The sequence below is a fragment of the Vigna unguiculata genome, chromosome 6 (genome assembly GCF_004118075.2).
Source record: "Vigna unguiculata cultivar IT97K-499-35 chromosome 6, ASM411807v1, whole genome shotgun sequence".
NCBI classification, from domain to species: Eukaryota; Viridiplantae; Streptophyta; class Magnoliopsida; order Fabales; family Fabaceae; genus Vigna; species Vigna unguiculata.
In genome coordinates this window covers 21043866-21066367 of record NC_040284.1, presented here as the reverse complement: position 1 = coordinate 21066367, position 22502 = coordinate 21043866, and the positions used below count along the sequence as shown (strand labels likewise).

The window sequence follows — 22502 nt, the reverse complement described above, 5'->3', positions numbered from 1 at the left end:
AACGAATGAAAAGTTCATAAAGAGAATAATATTACTGTTTTTCTCAATTCGTTACAAATTTTCTCAACCTAAAAATATATTATTTAAATTCTGAGTATAGTGTAATAAATTATTTGTTTTTGTTAACAAAGTATACTACTTTAAAGTAATACGGTATATAAGTTTAATGACTAATTTGAATTTTATATTTAGGTTTTTTTTATTAGTTCTGCTTTTTATATTTATTTTTTACTTAATTAAGTTTTTATTTTCTAAGAAGATTAAATGTAGTCATTCAATTAAATTAGTATTAGCATGGTTTGATGATGTTATATTTCAAAATTTAAGTCGTTATGTGTTAAAATATGTTATTTTTTATTTTAAAATTTATTCAAATTTGTCACATGAAAATAACTTTAATTTTGACATGCGATATATCAAAAGTTTGACATATAGTACTTACTTTTAAATGATATTAACATTAATTTAATCAAATGGATCATAACGAATCTTTCGTACAAAAATAAAGACTCAATTAAGTTTTTTAAAATTAAAAACTTTATCGAATAAAAAATTATAGAACCAAAATAAATTAAAACCCTATATATAAAACCAAATTCCTAATTAAGACAAATATATATTAGAATAGAACATGGTCAAACTTTTCTTTAAGACTTTATTACTTAAAGTATTTTTTTATGTACAATACTATTAAGAATAAGTGCAACAACACTCCAATAAGGAAAAGAAAATTGAAGATATATAATAGAGTAACAAAATCTTGGATGCAAAGTTTATATATATATATATATATATATATTAAGAGTATTATGCTAAATACCTCTTTTAATGGTAGAAAACTTTTCAAATTAGTTAATTGGTAAAATATATCTACAAATATTCATTATTTAAGAACTATAAGTAACCTATATAACTATAAGTAACGTATACAATGTGTCATAATTGATATACAATTTTGTTTGCAAAGAAATTTAATCTGGTATTTTTTTTTACCAAAGATATATGTATCGGAATATAAAATTCTTTTTTAAGTCATGCTACTATTAAACATTCAAAATATATCTCAATAGAAACCATAACAAATTTGTTAAAGACTTGTTGGCTTTCACTTAAGCTCCCAAAACCATTATTATCACAAAAAAACAACACATAAGACTCTGATTAAATATATGAAGATACTCGTACGAACAAACATAGTCTAAAAGATGTTAATCTTTCTCTTAGAAAAATCATATGCAGTATCTCATCATTCCATCATCCCATGCATACAAAATTTCTCAAAATTAACCTAAGAAAAGGACAAGAGATGTCAAATGTTACTATAGAAGTTAATTTTTAAAGTATTAAAAAAATTATAAAATATATAGAGATGTCAAATAAAAGGTTTTATAAAAGAGGTGATTTTTTTTCAGAAATAAAATTTAAATAGTTAATTATTTTACTTATAAATTTTATGATTTAATAATAAAATATTCATATATACCACTTCTTCACCTAAATTATTTTCTGAGTATTTGAATACAAATTAAAGGAGGTATTCTCTCTTTAAGCTGACAAATATTTCAGATTTAAAAACATAAAAAAAATGTTTATATAATCTAATGATGTGATGATGTGATAAAGAAAATAACGAAGTGAAAAAATTAGGTAAAAAAAAATTAAAATAAATAGTGAGATATTTAGAATGTCAGGAAAAAGGGTGAATTAAAAAAATGTAAGATTGTTTGGTTAATTTTTTTTTTCATTTTTACAGGAGCGGAACAAATAATAATATTTGAGGGACTAAATTTCTAAATTTATAATGTACTTTTAAAATTTATTTTCTAGCCCACAACTTTTAACTTTTTGGAAATTGTACCCAACAAGTGCTCCAGTTGAGGGGTTGGCACTGTGAATCACCATTAGCCCTCGCTTCTCCTTTCGACGATTCCTCGTGATCTCTCTCTCCCGCGATCATAAAGGTTCAAACTTTGCTTTATCTGCCACTACAAGCTCTATTTTTTTTTTCTCTCTGTTCTAGTTACGCTCTTCCCTTCATGTTTCTTTGAAATCTTTTATACTTTTCTCAGTTCACTTAACCATTTCTTCTTAATGGGTTTCTGGAAATTTCTTGAATGTATAATTGTCCTCTGATTTTTTCGAACACTTTGGCGGTGATGTGTGTCAGTTAGTTATCTTTGGTATGAGGGTAATTGGTTTTTACCTTTTTAATTGTTGTTATGATCAATTATGCATCACTTTGGTTGTTGTAGAGTAATTGCCGTCAAGAAGCAAGGGCCAATTTATGATTTAGATGTTAAAATTGTTAGTGCGTGTGTAAGGGGTTGAACTAGATATCAGAAAGATTGAAAGATGAGAATATGTTCTTTCATGTATTTGCAGTGAAAGAAAAATCTATCTAGCTAAGATATTGAAATAGCTGGCCTCTTTCTGTCCCATAAGGAAAGTGAAAAAAGAAATGGAATGTATTAAGTGAATTTTTGAAATTACATTGGATCAGAGAGATTGCAAGATATTTCTCCATTTGTGATTGTTGATGTTTAGGTTGAGAATAATTAAGTTGCTCATTTTTTTTTTCTAGTTTATTATGTTGAACTGGAGATCAGTGTGAGAGATTCCACATTAATGATATACACAAATTAATGTAATTGGAGGTTAACACTCACTTGCTAACCGTTTTTGAAAGGATAACTTATACTTAAATTTAAATTCTAAGATGATATAAGAGTTTGTCAAAGCAATTGTTGTTGAGCCTATCAGATTAACTCTTAACAGATTGTCTATACTTGTCCAGTTCTACAAACATTATGCTCTAAATGTTGAGTCCTTAACATAAGAGGGGGATGTTTAAAATTCAACATCAACTACTAATATTGTCACATTAAAATATATAAGAGCCAACCATCTTGTAGAATTGAGTTAGATCCAAACCAGAATTCTATGATTCAGAAGAATTTCAAGATATGTGGATTTTAAGTTTGTGAATGAATATTTATGTGAAACTGAAAAGTGATAGGTCATTCTAACTCTGAATAATGAAAGGGGAAAAAGATAATACGGAGACCTTGGCTGAAATTGAGACAAAGGATGTAGAATGTATATGATGGACATGTTACAGGGTTATTGTTAAACTGTATTTTGTAGTCAGTGTTGAATTAAATCCTCCACCACTTTTTATGTGTGTATAGACACTTAGCAATAATGATGATAAGACTATCTTCTTATTGTAAATTTGGATACAAATTGCCAATCACTTGACACTTGTAATAATACATTCAATATGATTCCTGAAGTGACAACTTTTTCTTTTAACTGGTTGAATTTTCTTCTTTCCATCATGATTATTATATTCGTGGAGTCTTCTGGTTGAACTTTACACTGTGAAATTTTAATCACTCTGTTTCATGACCAAACCATGCCTTCTTAAGCTTGTACAATGTCTTACTGTCTTTAGAGATTTTTCAATGAGGTCTTGACATATTTTGAAAGATCAAAATCAAATTAACTATTAACAGTAGGTTCCTGTCTCGCATATGTCATATTGTTTTATTTTGTTATTATTTTGGCTCTTTAGTTCTTGTCTTATTCATTTTATACTCCTCGAAGCTTTTGTAGTCCTTTGACTTTCACCAGTAATCGGTGTAAATTAGGATCGAAAAGCCTTGTTCAAGATTCATGTCTGTTCCTAAGGAGGAAGACTTGTCGCCAGATTCCCAGGTGTGCTCTTCAAATCTGATTAAACTGCTTCTTTGGTTGCAGCAATAATTAAATAATTGATTTTCATGCAAATTCCTAGTTCATTTGGCTGTCCAACTAACTTTTGTTGCAAACAATGTTTGGGTGTATTTTAACTTTCACTTTACATTCTCCTAAAAAGTTTTGGGATTGTACAGATAGTTATAGCTTAGGAATCCCTTTCAAAAGAGAAAATGTCGATGATTAAACTCCATTTGTCTATCATTAACTAATTTATATATCTATGACTTTGTTCGATGTTTTTTCCTGTTCTTTATTTGTCTCTAAAATTAACTGCTGAAAATATAATGTTGAAACTTAACATACCTAAGAATGGTGCATTTTCCCTTGTGGTTATGATCAACAATGAAGAGGAAGATTAAGATGACATTAAGATCAATAATTGAATGAAAGAAAGAACTTTGGATTCAAAAAACAACTAGTTTTTTTATGTAGTAGATGAGAGCAATAGTCTAACAAAGCAAGAAGAATTGTGAATTCATCAAATTGTTTCATGTTTGTTACATTGTGCTGCGGAGCATGGTTTCTGACCTTGTGCATCAGGATTCCCTTCAAAATTCATCAATTGTTTTCTGTTTTCTTTTCCAGAGAAAGATAGTTGGATGATATGCATGAATGGGGGAGTCTATCTTCAACATCGAACCCTTATGTCCTATACAGTATCTTTCTTTTAGAATAAGGATGTAGGAATTCATAAATGCCACTCTTCATCTCTCATTTGTTTCCTTAAAAAAATCAAATACACTAAACGGTGTTAGATACTAATCTTAGTAGAATACCTTAATCATACTTGTATTTCTTTTTATTGTGGATTAGCCTAAAGTAGTTATTCATGTCTCAGTGAATTGAAACATTTAAAGTAAAACATGTGTTTTTCTATTATATATATTTCTATGATTATTTTCTTATATTGGGATGTTTTGCAGCTTTCATCTCACTTTTTCTTGGATCTCCTTGATTCAATCATAGTTGATGTGGCATCAGAGTGTCACAGAGTGGCAAGGCTTGGACTTGATTCCAATTTGGAAGAAGAAGATGAAGAATTGAAGCTGTCATCACAAGCCAGGGTTAGGGTGGCTGATCCTAGTAATAGTAATGAAGCAAATGGCAAGTATGTGGTTGACATATTCGGACAAACCCATCCTCCTGTTGCAAATGAAATATTTCAGTGCATGAATTGTGGTCGATCTATCATGGCTGGGAGATTTGCTCCTCATTTGGAAAAGTGCATGGGGAAGGTTATTCTTTTATCTTCTACAATTAAATTATTTCCTCAAATGTTTTAGTCTTCAGCTTTTTAGAGTAATCAGAAACTAAAAAGAACAGCTTTTGTCGGTTAATCCATGTACCCGAATTAAAACTTGGTTTTTCCTCACTTGAAAGTTTTTACTTTTTAATCTTCCAAAGATGCATGCATTTGAGGCTTGTGGTTTTCTGACATGTGTCATTTTCCTACCATGGAAATGCTTGCATGCATGCTTCATTCAGGGTAGGAAGGCTCGTCTGAAAGTAACAAGGAGCAGCACAGTTGCACAGAACCGGTATTCACGAAGCAGTCCTGTTTCTGCACACTCACCATATTCAAATTCAAATTATTCTACGAACAATATGAACCGGTTGCCAAATGGAACCTCCAATGTTGCAGGTGAGGAGCACTCAAATGGAACACTGGAGTCATGATGAACTAGTTCATGTGTGATGGCCATAGCAGCATGCAGGGTTTATGTCACACCTTCAACCTCTTTCTCTGGGAGATTATAGCTGAGTTCAATTTTATGTGTTTCAAAATAATGTTTCAAACAATTTTATAACAGTTTTCTTCATGCTCTGTACCTTCTTTACAAAGTAGCTTTACTTTTCAGTGAGTTTCCAATGTAATTTATTTATAATTTTACCATATATTTTGTGCAACTATGTACTCTCACTCATGGATAAGGTGTTGAGAAAATCTTGAGATGAATATCATGAGAGTTTATACAGAGTAATGATGGAAGAAACATTGTAAAAAAGAAAAAAAACTTCCGTTGCCGGGACTTGAACCCGGGTCTTTCGGGTGAGAGCCGAATATCCTGACCAACTAGACTACAACGGATTTTTGCAAATAGTTAATAAATTTCTAGATATTAAACAATATTTTGAATTAAATAAAAAATAAAAAATAAAAATTTCCGTTGCCGGGACTTGAACCCGGGTCTTTCGGGTGAGAGCCGAATATCCTGACCAACTAGACTACAACGGATTTCTGCAATTGACTAATAAATTTTTGTACATAAATGCAATAAAAATCATTTTTTCATTTTTTTCTGAATTGCAAAGCATTTTTTCATGACATTACGTTCTATAGGAAGTGTTAATAAATAAAACCGAACAAGCTTTTGACTTTCAGGCAAGAATAAAAATTAAACACATTTTATAATTACAGAAATACTATTCTCACTAATGGAAACACTAATAATTATCCGAACGTCATCATAATATAGACAAAATTATAAGAAAATTATATACATGAAAAACTTATTCAAAATGATACCATTTTTACATATTGATATAGATAAAACAAAGTGCACTGTAAATATTTATTTTACCAAATCTTGAGGTAACAGAACAAATGCTTGAACTCTTATTTATATTTTTTTCAATTGAGCTTCTGTTTAATTTTTTCAATTAGATAATGTGATAATTGATATCTAACACATTTTCAATGAAAATATTATTTTACAAAAATATTGTTTATATTGATTACTACAAAATCTCACATTTTGTTAAAGATGTAAAGATAAGTAAGTGATATGATAAAATAATTGATTCCAAATTTTTTACTGAGTTTTTTTATAGAGCATTAAAAATATATTTATATTTGTAATTATTTTTTTAATGTATTATAAAATTTAAAAATAAGTGATTATTAGTGTATTTTAAAATGGTACAGTAGTGGAATAGTATAGAAAAATCTAAAATAGAATCCATATCTTATATAAGAAGCTAAGCAAAACAAAATTAAACAATAAAAACTCAATAAAAAATTATATGGACTGAATAAAAAAGATACAGATTTATGAGTGACTTAAAATTCAAACCTATTTTTTTATAATAATAATTGTATTTCATGAACTATTTTATTTTGAAGTAAAAAAATAATGTTTAGATAAAAGAAAAGAGAAAGACTAATAAAACTCCAACATATATAATTGTGGAAGAAAAGAGAGAGTTGATTTTAATCTTTGTTACCAAAAATGGTAGAGACAAATATATGTGTCCACTACTTTTAATCTCTTTGTTAGAGAGAAGAGTGGTTGATTTGAATTTGAAGCAATATATAGACACTAACTGTGGCCACTTGGATTGAAATTTTGAGGAATATGGCTTCTGAATGTGACACTCTTCTTACAGATGGAAACATGACGTGTTGCCATAAATGATCTCCATTATCAAATCTTCTTCATTAATAATTAATGATCTCCATTATTATTATTATTATTATTATTATTATTATTATTATTATTATTATCATTACCCAAATAAATATACTTACCTCACAATTTCTTATGCTTTTTTCCACCTTAATCAACATCGATTATTCATAACTTTACACCACCAATTATAGAACTGGTACACTAATTCATTTTTTACACAATAAATTCAAAAATGTTATCATATACTTTCAGATAAAAATTATAACGACATACAAAAAAAAAGTACCAAAAATATAGATAATTTATTGTCATAAATCAAAGAATTATGGTCCAGGATCAATTGAGGTACACACATTTTGTTTATCCCTTTGAATTGTGTTGGTGATTGATATATACCATCTTAAAATTCATCACTTTATACTTCTACATATTTAAAATTTAAAATATATAACTTCAATTACATATTTAGATTTTTATAATGATTCCATCACCTATATCACTAAAAAAAACTTAAATAATAAACAAATTTAGTGACAAAAAATAATTAGTCACTATAATAACCAATTTAGATATTAATTTATAAACTAAAAATTATTGGTAACTAAACTAGTTTCAAAAAATTATAATTGATCTATAAATTGGTAACTAAAATCATTTCTATTATGAATTGGTTTCTCAATTGATCACTAACATTAGCTACCTAGGTTTTTGTTATCAAAGGAGTTGGTTTCTAGATTGATCTCTAAATAATTAATTAGAGACTAATTTAGTTACCAAATCATTTGGTAGTCAAAACCTAAGTAGCTAATGTTAGTGAATAATTTAGAAACCAATTTATAATAGATACTATTTTAGTTACTAATTTAGAAATCAATTATATTTTTTTGAAACTAGTTTAGTTACTTATAAGTTTTAGTTTGTAAATTAGTATTTAAATTGGTTACTGCAATAACTAATTATTTTTTATCACTAAATTAGATCATTGTTTAAAAATTTTCTTGTAATGTATATACCATATAAAATTTCGATTAAATAGTGATTTAATTTAAAAGCTAACTTAAATAAATGTTAGTGAAATATTTTTCTGACTTATCTACTTTTTATTGAAGAACGTATATGTTTCATTTTAAAATATATTATCTCGGTTATAAATTTTTTTAATTAAAAACTCATATTAGGTATAATTCTGTGGAATAACATCTTAACTATACTAACATTATAAAATGCATCTATCATTTATCATCATATAATATATATATATATATATATATATATATATATATATGAAAAAAAAACCACATATTAAATCAAGCTTATCACAAAAAAAAAGTTACGATACATGTTCCAAAACAAAACTAAATACACTCCTATGATGTCTAATATAAAAGTGATTAAAACTTATATATACTATCTTGATTATATATTTGTGTTGGAAAAAACTCTCTGAAAATTACTTTATAATTTAACCCAAATCTCATAACCTTTTTATTACAAGAGTATTAAGAAATAAACAATGAAATAAGAAAAGTCAAATATAAGTTTGAAGTGTCAAAATAATAAGAAATAAGAAAAGTTAAATATAAGCTTGAAGTGTCTTTGACTCGGGACAAGGAACATCATAAACTTAGAGTCCATTATATAGTCACTAACACCCAATCTCTTGATTATCCTAGACGATTTGAGACTTTTCAAGACATGTTATTTGATCGGTACAATAATTTAAAGCCTAAGAAATTATTATATTTTCATAAATATCTTATATACAAGCTTCTATTCATGTATTATCTTGTATATGTATAGCCATAAAAGGAGATGAAGTTAAGATGATTGTGATTAGTTATTTTGAAAGAAGTTGATTTTGCATAAAATTTAGAATGAGTTTGTGAAATTTGGTTGGAAAAGAAGCAAAGGGTGCAATAATAAGAAGCGCACGTAGTTTGACTGATGACAGAGGGAAGATCATAAGATGCAGACTTTGAAAAAGAAGAAATTGTGCAGTGCTTCGTTATTCCTGTGAAACAATTTCCATTCTGATGTTGAAGACAACATCTGAGAGGGAAAACCAAACATTAATAAATAAGGTCAAGTTTCTGCTGCTACTCTTCATTCATTCATATCATAAACCATCCAAAATGCTTTCCCTTTTCGAATACCCTCCAAAACCCTAATCAAACCCTTTGTTTCCTCAAAACTTCGCTATCAAATATCAATTCAGATAACCCTAGTTTTCAATATCTTAAATTTAGGTAATTGTCATCATCAGATCATCTATTCCATCCAATTGCTAACTTCTGCGCCATCTTATGCCTAAACATTTATATCAACCTTGCTCAGACACACCACTCCTTTCTTTTGTCCTCGTCTTTTTCTTTCATACCCCAATTTTTTTTCCTTTTTTCTTTTAACTACGTGTCTAGGTTTTGAAATTTAGGTTTAATTTTCAGTTTTTATTTTTGATTTAAAACTATTTTAATTAGTTAGAAGTCATCGAACACTTACCACTAAGTCAAAAGTTATAGTCATTAGTCAAAGCATAATTTTTTTTACTTAAAAGTGTAACATAAGTCAAAACATCAAAATTTGACTGTAATCCGGTCCACTTAACCTATATCAGGAGATAATTGATGTCATCTGCAATAAATTTTACTTTACGAATCGATTGTGTGAGATTGAATTAAACTTAAAGTATAATTTAGAGGAGGGAAAATGTAGGAAGCTCAAAATGCTTGGCTATGTATATATCAATCAATGTTTGATCATTGTCTTCTCCATTTTTGCCTTGTTTGGGTTCATGAATATCCCATTCCATCATTTCAATAATATAAATGTTATGAACCGAAGCAAGGACCACAAGACAACAAAAATACTGCCTCAAACAACTTTAAACTCAAAAAAAATAAAATAAAAAGAACAAAAGTTTGGGTAGGGAATATGATGCTTTTGTATGTATCCGATGACAACCAACCCAACCAACAGTTGCTTATTCACGCAAGCAAACATTATTTTGGATTCCCCACATAACAAAAAAATAATAATATTAAATAAATAAAGCTCTGTTTGGTGTAGATATTATTATCATTGCTCAAAGGCCATTGATAAACGAGTAAAAAGTTAAAGACGTGATCTCTGTACTCCGTACTAATTTAACTGCTTCCATTGCTTTTCATTTGCCCTATGTCTTCTTCTTCTTGCTTTACCTGTTCCAACCCTCTTTGCCTTTATGTCATTCTTTTCTATTTTCTCTATTTTCTTTAAATTTGTTTATCAATTTTAATGGAATTTTTGTACATAGTTAGTTACATTTCTTTTCCATGTACATACTCGAATAAGGATCACGTAAACTACATATATATACATTTGAAGTCTTTAATGGTAAATTATAACCACATAGTTATATGATGAAGTATTTGAGGAAAAATTGACAAAAAAGACACCGTAAATAAAATATATAAACTTATTTATATATTATTTGTAAAGATATAGACATTTCTTTCGATCTAAAACCTTATCACAATCAGTTTATGAATAATTTTTTTATATGTTACTCAATTCTTTTACTTCACACATAAATATTCTAACGTTATAATACTACTATCAAAAGTGAGTTTACAAATACATTATCACAACCAATACTTATAACTATTCTATACATTAGAGTTAAATATGTTTTTGATTTCTTAATTTTAAGTGAAAATTAGAATTAGTCTCTCTTTGAAACTTTGATTTAATTTAGTCCTTTAACTTTATAAATATGTTAATTTAGTTCTTTTAACCAAATTTAATTTAATTATTTGATGTTTCAAACATCTTTCATTACTAACGTTGAAGCGGAAATGTATCAAATTGTATAAATAACTCAAATGCTATCATTAAACGCATCTTAAACGTCAAACAAACTTAACAAAATTTGGTTAAAATGACTAAATTTATGCACTTATAAAATTGAGAGACTAAATTGGATCATAGTTTTAAAGAGAGACTAATTATAATTTTCAGTAAAAAAAGTTAAGGGACTAAAAATATATTTAATCCTATAATTTATATTTATATATAATTTGTCATCAATTTGGTTGGAGAATCAAAGTGAGGTATACGTGAACTAGAAAAGAGGGCCTCAAAAGATTGAAAATCTTTAAACATTGCATAATCTATAGGGAACTTTTCTTTTATATTGCTCTTCTTTCCTTTATGTACCACAATTGTTGATGAAGAAGGAAGAATAACAATCACCAGCTAAAAAGGATCGTAAAAAGTGAGGTCCAATGGGACTATGTAGGAGGAAATCATGGGAAAAGATTTAGATAAGTGTGAAAGTGATTGAAATCTTTGTAAGATTATCTATTTTTGGACACGTAAATAGGCGAAGTCATTAAAGCAACAAAATGCCACCTTCTTTTAAGCTCCATATACCTCCCATTCATCCAATTAAAATATTTCTTACATATTTTTCTTCTTTTCTATTAATTTTTCATCTCTAATCATATTTTCAATTGAATAATATGTGTATGAAACAATTATATATGTTATTAGTTTAATTTGGTTATTTTCGTAGACAATCATTATATTCTATATATAATTTTATTATTTTGAAATTAAATGTAATTTAAGTATATTTTCTTCATTCAAATTTGTGAAACGTCTTTTAAAAATAAAATCACAACAGAATTTTCAGATAATAAAGTTATCAATACCTTAAAACATTTAATATTTAATAAGCTATTATGAATCATTTTTATTATTTTATGGTCATGCAAACCTGCTATTTATCTTTTTATAATTCATACATTCATAAACATACAATGTGATCTATTTATTTGAACTTGAAGTATACCGTATATCATAATGAACGTTGAGTTATGAAATATCAATCTTATTCTAATTATATATTCATAAAAATGTTAATCCAACAGTTTAATTACTAAAGTTTTATTTAAATATATCAGATATTACCGAATGATATATAAGTATAAAAAGAACAAAATTTTTATGAACTAATAAGAACAAAATTTTAAATCGCAAATTTTAAATAATTAATTTTGCAAACTTCGTGATGTGAAAGTTAACATCTGCTTAATAAAAAAATTGATTTTAAGATGCCATTATCGACATAAGCTTGCTAATCAGCTACATGTAATAATATATAACAATGTTAACAGTTAATGTAAACGATCCATTTATAGTGGAATAACAACTGTACATATCTTTGTTTAAGGCATGTGATAAAATCTATGTTTCATTTTTTTCTCAAATAATAAATATATTTATACTCGTTTATTCTCGTATTTATTAAAAGTATTTATATTACAAAATATAAAAACTACAGTAAAAGATTTTAATATAATAAAAAAATTTAAATCAAAAGATTAATTTTTTTCAATTTTAATCAAAATCGATAAATTAAAACATGAATGATTAGTCTTCAAGTGCCTATTTATCAAGATTCTACGTTCAGAATTTCGACGGTGAAAGTTGTAGAAAAGTTCTAAAAAATAATAATTGATTTGAGAGTGGTTATCACAATTTTTTTTATCAGCAAAGAATAAAATAAATTAGATAGAGCACTTGAGAAGTACTCTAACCCTTATACAAAAAGGTAGAACCTGGACAAATAGATGCAATAGTGTAGCATCATTGCTCCGTCAAAACAAAAGACCATTCAAAACTAGATGATCACAATTTGGAACAACTTTGTGATCCACAAAACAAAGAGGACAAAGAGTATGCATACCTAAACCACAATTTAATTGTTAAGTATAATTGTGTTAAAGTTTCTAGTTTTTGTTGGAAAATTGTATTTTGAGGAATAATATTTTTTGTTGGAGATCTTACATCGATTAAGATAAAACAAATTCATAGTGTATATAAATGGTTGTAAATCTTACAAACTGGTTTTGTAAGTTTGAGTTAGGGTTAAAATTCACTTGTTAATATGGTATCAGAATATGAGTTAAATCATATTCTAACTAGATTTATTGTTTGTTGAGTCTATTGTATCATCTGCTATTAGTTGTTATCAGACCACTCATTAGTCTCACGTTCAAGATGTATATGTTTCAGTGTAAAAGATGTGTATTAAAAATTTCACATCAACTAAAGATAAGACAGATTTATAATATATAAGTGGGTACAACCGTCACTTTGGTTAAATAAGATTTAAAGTTGAATTCTAAATAACTTTGTCGATTATTCTGTGAATTTAGGTATTGAAGTTTTGATGCGAAAAATGTCTTCCGGTTTCAAACAGTGTACATTTGTTCATTTGATAACTAAAATCTTAATCTTTGCAACCCCGTTTTTAATAAGAAGCCAACAATTTAATTAGGTCCACGTTTGGATGCATAATATTTGAATTTTGCAGCACTCGTGTGCACATAGAGGCATGATTGAATTGTGCACCAAAGTGGATAAACACGATCCATGGAAGATATTGCATATATATATATATATATATAAAACATAAAGTCTGTTTGGAAATTAAACAGAAGATTAGTATGAGGAAGGCATGAAGCAGCAGAGCAACAGTAGTGTATTCCTGTTTGGTTGAAAATGAAGGTTTTGGAATGGAGATTGGATTGGATGAGAATGAGTTTGGAGGATGAAAGAGAGAAGAAGAAAAGAAAAGAAAAGAATAAAAAAAAGAAGATTTGTTGGAATTGGGTGGGACCCAGTATTCCACTTAGGGTTTTGTTTTGAGAAGAGAAGAGAGAAAAAGTGGGTCCCCATGAAGGAGTCATGGGCACATTGTGGCATGGAAAGGTGTGAAGAGGAGGACAACATAATGCATGCAAAGAAAGGCACAACAAGACAGGTGGTACACTTGTTGTGGAGAATACAATCATTAACCTAAGGGAACCTCCCACTACACTCGTGGGACCCATCCCCATTCATGTACACGTGTGAACTTCCCCATTGGACATTCCAACACGTTTTGGCTGCCACGTGTCTTTTCCATTAACAATGGGGCTTCTTATGATTAGTGACCAAAAGGATGGTAGTTGGAAGGAACAAAGAGGGTTAAAAGCTAAGTGTATGTATATGTAAAGCCTATATACAAAAAAGCCAAGAAAAAGACAAAAGGATCAGATCAGGGCTTCAACATGCTTATTATGCTTTCTCCAATCACTTTCTAATAACAAAGCTAATACCATCATGTTTCATTTTAACACTTTATTTTTTTACTCTAATATCTTCTGATTGTTTCAAGATTAAGTAATGTTTTTTTTTTTTTTTTTACATACAAAAGATTACTATATTGTGTATGATCTTCTTACTTTATTATAAGAGAATTTATCACAGGAAATATAAAACTAGTTTAATAAAGTAAGACTTGTATTATAGATTATATATATTTGTATCTATTTATATATTATAATTTAGTTATATTTAATTGTAATTTTTGTCTTTTATTTATATAAATAAAAATTAACATAGTTTTTACACAAATGTTATGTATCTAATATTAGTGTGTGTGTGTGTGTATATTATCAAGATTTATTTTTTCAAAAATTATTAGTATTATTTTTATTTATTTATTTATTTATTTATTATTATTATAATGTAATCATGGATAGACTTTATTTTTTGCATGAATAATTCTATAGAGAAATACATTCTCACAATACTACTATTCATTGTCTGAAAAAATATATATTTGGGAGTTTTTATCTTAAATATATAAACATCCCTTGTCTTTGTACAAGAAAATCAATACTACGTAAGTGTTTAAAATTTTGACATAAAAAATAGAAGTACAGATAATGATATCGCTTATATGTGTTAATTTTTTTTTTCTTATAACCTTTATTTATCTCATCGTGATTTCTCTTCACTATTTATTATTTCTCATTTTTTAAGGACATAATCCATGAAATAGTTACTGCTGCATTCGTTTTTAAAATGACAAATCAAAAAAGAAAATTTCTTAACAAGAAAATAGTTACAATGAAATCACCACAAGAAAAATATGTTATAGGAAAACTTATTTTTTAGAAGTTTTTCAAATTCAAGTTAAATTTATATTATATTTTGCCAGTTAAAATGAATATTTAAGTTGTGCCTTTTTTTTCATTGTTTACTTTATTTTTCTTTTTGTTAATAACTTCTTTCATCTTTTGACTGTCAGCTGTTATATAGTTTACTTTCTTTCTCTTACATTATTTGTTCAAGTAATGGATTGAAATAGTTCATTGTTTGTTTGCTCTCTACAAACTATTATAGATCGAGAAAAGGTTATTTATCTTATTTTCATAAGAGAAATACATTCTTATGAAACATATATTTTATAATATTGTAGTGAGGGTTTAGTGATGTATATGCATTGTGATTGGTTTCCATTGATCACACTTCAATAACTTAAATATCTAGAATATATTAATTCTCAATTACTAGTTGGAAAAATATCTTTAGTGTCTTTTAGAAACATTATGTACAATTTCATTAATGATTTAATTTAAATTAAAGTAAGTATTCAATAAGAATATCTAGTAACTTAAAATAACCGTGAACCAATTATACATCTCAACTATATCGTGCACAGTTAATTAATGGAAGAAAAATGGAAATCAAACTCCTAATGATTTAATTATATATTATTTTATGCATTTGTGGGAGCAATAGTTTATATGCATATTTAAAAATTATAAAAAGTGTATTATAATTAAGAAGGGAAATGGAAATCGTACACCTATTTAAAACAGAATGAAAGAAACATATGTGATGAGCTATAATGATGAGAAAGAGGAAACAAAAAAATATGTATATTTACTATTATTGAATTAAGATATCATACTCTTTTTGTGTTGATTGTACTTTTTTCTATTAGCCATTTCATTAAAAGTAGAAGGTACTTTATAAAATAAGAGTCCAAGATAGCTTTCTGCTAATATAAATATTTGTTTCTGTATATAAAAAAAAAAAAAAAATCCAATACGGCTCCTACTAGGTGTTGGCCAATAAAATTGTATGAATTTTGACATGTTAGAAACTATTCTATCTTTAAAAAAAAAACTTAATTAGTGTAGTTTTAAATTTTATTAATTAAAAAATAACAACCAAATTTAAAATGTTGTTTTTGGAAATATTTAGGATTACATAGTTCTCAATTATTCACACTTTTATTTATATATATAGCAGTGCAAAAAATATATTCAAAATCACTTAATAGACTCTGGTTAAAAAAAAAACAAACAAGAAGTTTTCCAAAATATGGTAATATTTTTGAAATTATTTCCAGAATTATAAGATTTAGTTCTAAAATAATTGAAGCCTATATATACTAGTATAAAACCGTAACTTATAATCGTGTAAATATTTTAAAACCGTTATCGACGACAATTTTTTAAATATTTGCACTATCATAAACTTTAGCTATTTAAATAACGAAGTCTATTCTCTGTCTAAAGTTAAATATTTAGAAAGTTATTTCGTTGTCACAACATTTTTAGACTCTCATTATTATGAACTCTTCGTTTCTAGGTTTTCTCTTCTCTCACAACTTCTCTTCTTACTTTTTCTTATTGATTTTTCTCTTGGTTTCTCTCCTTCATTCACAAGTTCACATCACCATGTTTAAAGTAGGGGTGACAATTAGGGTCTGGTCCGTCGGTTCGGCTCGCAGGCCCGCAGAAAAAATGTGAGGCGGGCTAGGGTAGCGAGCCCACAGGCCCGCATAGGCTCGGCCCGCAAGCCCGCATAAAATAAAAAAAAATTGCACTTGTGTATATTAATTACTTCATTTATGGACTCTTGCATTAACGTTTCAAATTCTTGTATAATTGGAAAAGACAAGTATTATGTAATTTGTAATGTGCTAAAATATAAAGAATACATTGTGTATGTCATAATATGAATATCATGAAAATGTTGAATTATCAATTTATCATCTAATTTCCCAAAGTCTTTACTTAATTTTGTGAACTTCTTAAAGTTTTTCAATTTTTAAACTTTGAAAGTTTTATCATAAAAATTTAAAAAAAATTAAAAATAGAAAGCGGGCCGGCCCGCAGACCCGCAGGCTAAGGAGTATGCGGGGCGGGCTAGTGTTTTCAGCCCGCATAAAGAGGTTTTTTATGTTAATTGTTCAAGTTCATTGTCTTTGTTTCTTTGTTCATCATTTGTTCACTATTTAAATAATTCACATACTTTGATGTTTTTTCACGGAGAATCATTTAAATTATGTCCCTTGGTTTGCACTTCCCTATTCGAAACCTTAAAAATGATATGATGATATGTTTGACTTATTTCTTTTTATATATGTTCATAAAAGCATGAAAATCTATATTTCAATACTAGTCCTCAATTTTTAACTATGTTACTTGTTTCTGGTTCATTTGGTAGTATTAAATTTTAGTTTAATTTTTTAGGTTGTTTAATATAATATGAAAGTTACTCAATGAATTTATTTTTTTAAAGACCACATCTATTGCCCAAGGAACGGAAGCCTATAGTCAAATAGGTTTTGCTTGTTTTTCATAATCGAAGTCTATTCCTTTATTTATTTACTTTTGTAATTTTTTAATATTTTGGACTTTGGTTTTAGAGGCGCTGAATCCTCAGTTGAAGTCTATGTTTCGATTCAGAAATGAAGCCAAAAAATCCTATTTTTACTCACCTTGATATGCTTTGATTCGAGAAGTGAAATAAAATGCCGAAAATAAACGATGCTAAAATCCTTCGCTACACTAATATATTTCTTTTATAGAAAACCTAAAAAACGTGTGAAATTATGTACTAGGGATATTAATGACTTTTGATGAATGAGATACTTATATGACATTATCTTCAGCATAAAATCTTGAAATTTAATTTTTTTTATCAATATTAATAAATTAATTAATAAAAAGGACATTTGAAATGTACTATACACAAATTTTAAAATACATAATTGAAAAAATAATTATACTACCAAAGGTTTTTATGGACCCATATGTTTCCATAAATAATATATTGCCCTCGTTATATTATTTCATACTTGTTTTGCATATTTATTCGAGAGTATGTTTTTCCCATTGCAATATGGACATCTTTGTTTTCCATGGATGTCGTTGTTCACAGTTTTTTATGTTTCTTTTATTTTGGAGACTTTAAAGCTTAATGTTTGTATATTTATTCATGTAAGACTTTCAACTATGCTTGAATTTTTAATGCTTTTCTCCTTAAATATGAATTACTTTTAAGACAATATATTCAATAAAAAGCCTTAAGACTTAATGTCTCTTAATATTTTTTTTTTCTCTTGTATGTTATCGATTTCTATTTTTTCAACTCATATTTCTAACCCTCATCTTATAAAAAAAATTGAATATATTTAAATATCTCAATTGTATCTTGTATTTTTGTTTCATAAAATACTTGATTTCTATTCTTTATAACATAATTTAATTTTTAGTTTTTTTTTCAAGTTAAAAAACATATTAAATGGTGAAATAAAGTATACCATGTATAAAACATAAAATGCAAATTTAATTGATTATCTTATCTTATTATTATAATCTAATAGAGGGGTTTACAGATTTTACAATTTTTTCAAATATAATAAATTTTTGTATAAATATAAGAAATGTAGTTATACACTACGAGGAAACTTTTAAATAATATTTAATTTTAGTGACAACAAATATATTTAGAGACCAATTTTTTAATTAGAAATTAATTTAGGAACTAATTTCTTTAATAATTAAGTTATAATGTTCAATTTAGAAACTAATTTATAATATAAACTATTTTAGTTATCAATAATTTTTAATTTTTAAATTGACATTTAAATTTATCACTATAATAATTAATTATTTTTTGTCACTAAAATTAGTTGTTATTCAAAATTTGTTTATAATGATTATTTATTTATTTATTGAAAACCACACAACTTAATAATACAACTTAGAAGAGGATGGACTACATGAATTTGGCATAAGAATCTAAAATACTTTTTCATCCATACTACTATATATTATACAGGATATCTCTGATAAAAAAAAAGGAGAGAGAATATTTTGATTTAAACGTATAAATTATAATCTTTGAGTTCCAATGATGTAACTACAACTAATTGTTAAAACAATATTCTATCATTAACGACACTTTCATACTTGGTGTATTTCTTATGATTCTGTATTATGATGTTTTCTTAATATTTATCTTCACCCAAACAAAAACAAAAACATGAAATGATAGTCAGATTTTCGAAAAGATTCATAGGAGAAATTTAACAATCATAAAATTTGAGATAAACTCAAAGTTCATAAGTTTTTTTTATTATATATTTCTTAACTTTCTTACATTTACTTAAAGTTCATAAGTTAATACTTTCATTTAAAAAATTTGTGTTTTTCTTTATTTGGAAATACCATTTTATTTAATATAGTGAGTAAGAATAACAAATAGACTCGTATGTAATTATTATTTGAATTCGAAAATTTCTGCATTGACTAGATATGAATATAGATTCGAACCAGTTTTGACGATCGTACTTATTAGATCTAAGTAAAATCTTTAACTTTTTCAATTGTATAGAAATATATATATATATATATATATATATATATATATATTTCTAATAATTTTCTTTTAAAGGTAAATTTCAAAATTAATAGAATTCTTCTCAAACAAAAATATTTCAAATCATAGTATACTTGCCTAAACTAATTGTTAGAACGAAATATATAAAAAAACTTAACACTATTTTCAACTTGTTCAACTTTTTCATTTAGATTACCATCAATAATCAATAATATACATTTCAAGTTCGTAAAAAGTAATGTATATCCATAATATATATATATATATATATATATATATATATATATATATATATATATATATATATATATAGGCGTTATTATTGTATTATTTTATTATTATGTAAACATTAATAAATTATATTTAAAAGTTTGCTATGTGTGACGTTGATTTGTGAGGCAATGATGATTGGTGTTGATGTGTATCGAATTGTGAAGGTTTTGTTTGTTTTTTTATGCAAAAAGGTTATGAAGCACAGCCACCACCGTCCAATACCTCTGTTGCTTCTAATTCATGTCCACTTGGACCCACACTTTCTGCCATCATAATAATTTATTATTTATTTACAAAAATAATTAGTTATTATTTTTCACTTCTACATGCATTTAATTTTATTGTTTTACTCTCATCATATTCATTATTTACTACTGATGAAGTTTAAAATAATTGAAGATAGAAAATGCATGAAGGTAGATGAGTTCCATGCATGCATGTTATGAGTAAAAAAAAAAACAAGTATTGACACCTTTCATGCAAATTTGCGGCGGTAATTATATACTTATAAATAGGTTTTGAAGAACCAAAATTAACTATTCAAACACACAATATTAGAATTATTCAATGTGTTTAGATAAATAAAAAACGAAGTAGAGTTTGGAACAGTTTCATTACGTGTAATTAAAATATAATTGGAATTATTCAATGTGCCTGTGAAATACATTTATGATGAAGACTTGACTTATTTAATGTAGGTATTTGTTTATAAAAAGTTTAGAGATATATGATATATCTGTCAATTTTTTTTATATTTACACGTATTATTTAATATAATGTATGTAATTGTTATAAATTAACTTGTAAAAGCTCTCATTTAATTTATGTAGATTATATTTTTTAAAACTCAAAGTAAGTCTCTTTTATATATTTTTTATTATTTGAATCACAATTCCTAAGATTAATTTTGTCATCATATCGTCACTTTCTTGTCTTCACTTGTTACCAACCATTCCGCCCAATTGAATTTTTTCTTTATTCATGATCATACTTAATTAAAATTGAACTTCCCATTATAATTTATGCTCTGATATGTACACCTCAAATAAAAGAATGTGATTTAAAATATACTCTCTATTTAGATTAATTGAAATAAAATTATAATTTGAAACTATAATTAATTTTGACATGTAACTTAGAATTCATAATTTAACCTAATGTTAGATTAAAATTTGGTGAATTTAAAGCAAGATGAGTTTGAATGATAAAAAAGCTCATTCCAAATTTAAATTAAACATTCATTAAGTCGTTTTCTTTTTCTATTTGAATTTTTCATCCCTGATTATATACGCCACTTATTGCATAACCCATTGCTTATAAATAGGAGAAGTGTCGGACATATAAATCAATCAACCAACATTCTTTTTGTTTAATGTAACAATTCTTATTCAAATTTAAATCAAAGTGGTAGTTAGAAAAAAAAATACACTGAGTATTGGATTTTCTTTATATTTAAACATATATCTATGATTTTTTTTGTAATTTTTGTTAATTTTAAATAAAATCATTTGCTAGTAATTGCTTAACAAGTAAACTCAGATAACAAATAATTTTGAAGCATAACTTGAATAAAATTATATAATAAATTATTAGCTACAAATAAATTAATTTATTTTAAATTAGATAAGTTAGAACATAAAGTATAAATTTTAACAAATATAAAACAATATGTAAAAGATTTCGTTGTCCGAACATTTGACAGCACTTTCCTAAACCACAGGAGATCGATATCTGTTCAACTAGTCCTTTGATTATTGAAAACAATATCAACTTGGTCTTTTAATATCATAATTCGAAAATTGAAAAATTATTTTACATGGTTTTCTATTGTTGAATAACAAATTAATTATTTTAAAGATGGAGTATATATAAATTTAGACTTTCTAAAAGTAAAAGATTATTTAGAAAAATAAAAGTAAAAAAAGTAATTTTTACATTTACTTTTTAACCATCAAATCTACAATGAACATTTGAATTTTCTACAGGATTATCTAAATTGTTTATGCCAAAAAAAAAATCTTGAAATTATTTTCAATTCTTTTATTTGTACAGTTGATTATACGATATTATTTAAAATGTTTTAACATTTATGGTTATACTAATAATCGACTAAGAAAATACTTTTTATGGGCTGGTAAAAATCGACATAGAATATTAACATTTTTTAAAGTCCTTCTAAATTAGATTTGTAAATATTCTATCCAGAAAATATTTTTTAAATTGATTCATAATATAACTCATACATGTGTTCTAAAAATTTTCTCTAAGCCTTCGTAACATGTTATGATAAAAAGAGAGGTCGTGATCCTTTTTTCGTCACATGGGCTAAATAAGAGAATTTCTAATACTATAATAATTGAGAATATGTTTTTTTATTCTAATAAAACTTTAACTCCTTCAGAAAATTGATTCTTCTTCTTTTTTACTCCACATTTGTTTTATTATAAACCTGTCTTGAGAAATTACGCAATTAAAAAAGTAATATAATATTAAATAAAGAGAAAATAGTTTTAAAATAAGATTTGGTATTATTATGTTTTTGTG

At 26.3% G+C, this 22502-nt stretch overlaps 1 protein-coding gene and 2 non-coding genes across 6 annotated transcripts; 1 reads left to right on the top strand and 2 right to left on the bottom strand.

Annotated features, from left to right (window-relative positions):
* The first annotated feature begins 1842 nt into the window (after positions 1 to 1842).
* Positions 1843 to 5735, top strand: LOC114186912 (ataxin-7-like protein 3). Of its 4 annotated transcripts, XM_028074991.1 has the most exons (5): positions 1843 to 1961; positions 3616 to 3717; positions 4683 to 4994; positions 5245 to 5297; positions 5402 to 5667. In XM_028074991.1, the coding sequence occupies exons 2-5, from the start codon at positions 3676 to 3678 to the stop codon at positions 5403 to 5405; spliced, it is 411 nt and encodes a 136-aa protein (XP_027930792.1). In that variant the 5' UTR covers positions 1843 to 1961; positions 3616 to 3675; the 3' UTR covers positions 5406 to 5667. The 4 variants fall into 4 exon arrangements, with proteins under 4 accessions (XP_027930792.1, XP_027930789.1, XP_027930790.1 ...); XM_028074988.1 differs by having other exon boundaries at positions 5245 to 5735; XM_028074989.1 differs by having other exon boundaries at positions 3607 to 3717; positions 5245 to 5735.
* A 40-nt stretch (positions 5736 to 5775) lies between these two features.
* On the bottom strand, positions 5776 to 5848 carry TRNAE-CUC. The gene has a single exon. It is a non-coding gene; the product is annotated as a tRNA-Glu (tRNA).
* A 74-nt stretch (positions 5849 to 5922) lies between these two features.
* TRNAE-CUC lies at positions 5923 to 5995 on the bottom strand. The gene has a single exon. It is a non-coding gene; the product is annotated as a tRNA-Glu (tRNA).
* Positions 5996 to 22502: the final 16507 nt, after the last annotated feature.

Coding starts and splice junctions, on each gene's coding strand:
- LOC114186912 (XM_028074988.1), top strand. CDS start 3,676: ATGTCTGTTCCTAAGGAGGAAGACTTGTCGCCAGATTCCCAG. Junction 3,718..4,682: donor ACTTGTCGCCAGATTCCCAG/GTGTGCTCTTCA, acceptor GATGTTTTGCAG/CTTTCATCTCACTTTTTCTT. Junction 4,995..5,244: donor TGGAAAAGTGCATGGGGAAG/GTTATTCTTTTA, acceptor TGCTTCATTCAG/GGTAGGAAGGCTCGTCTGAA.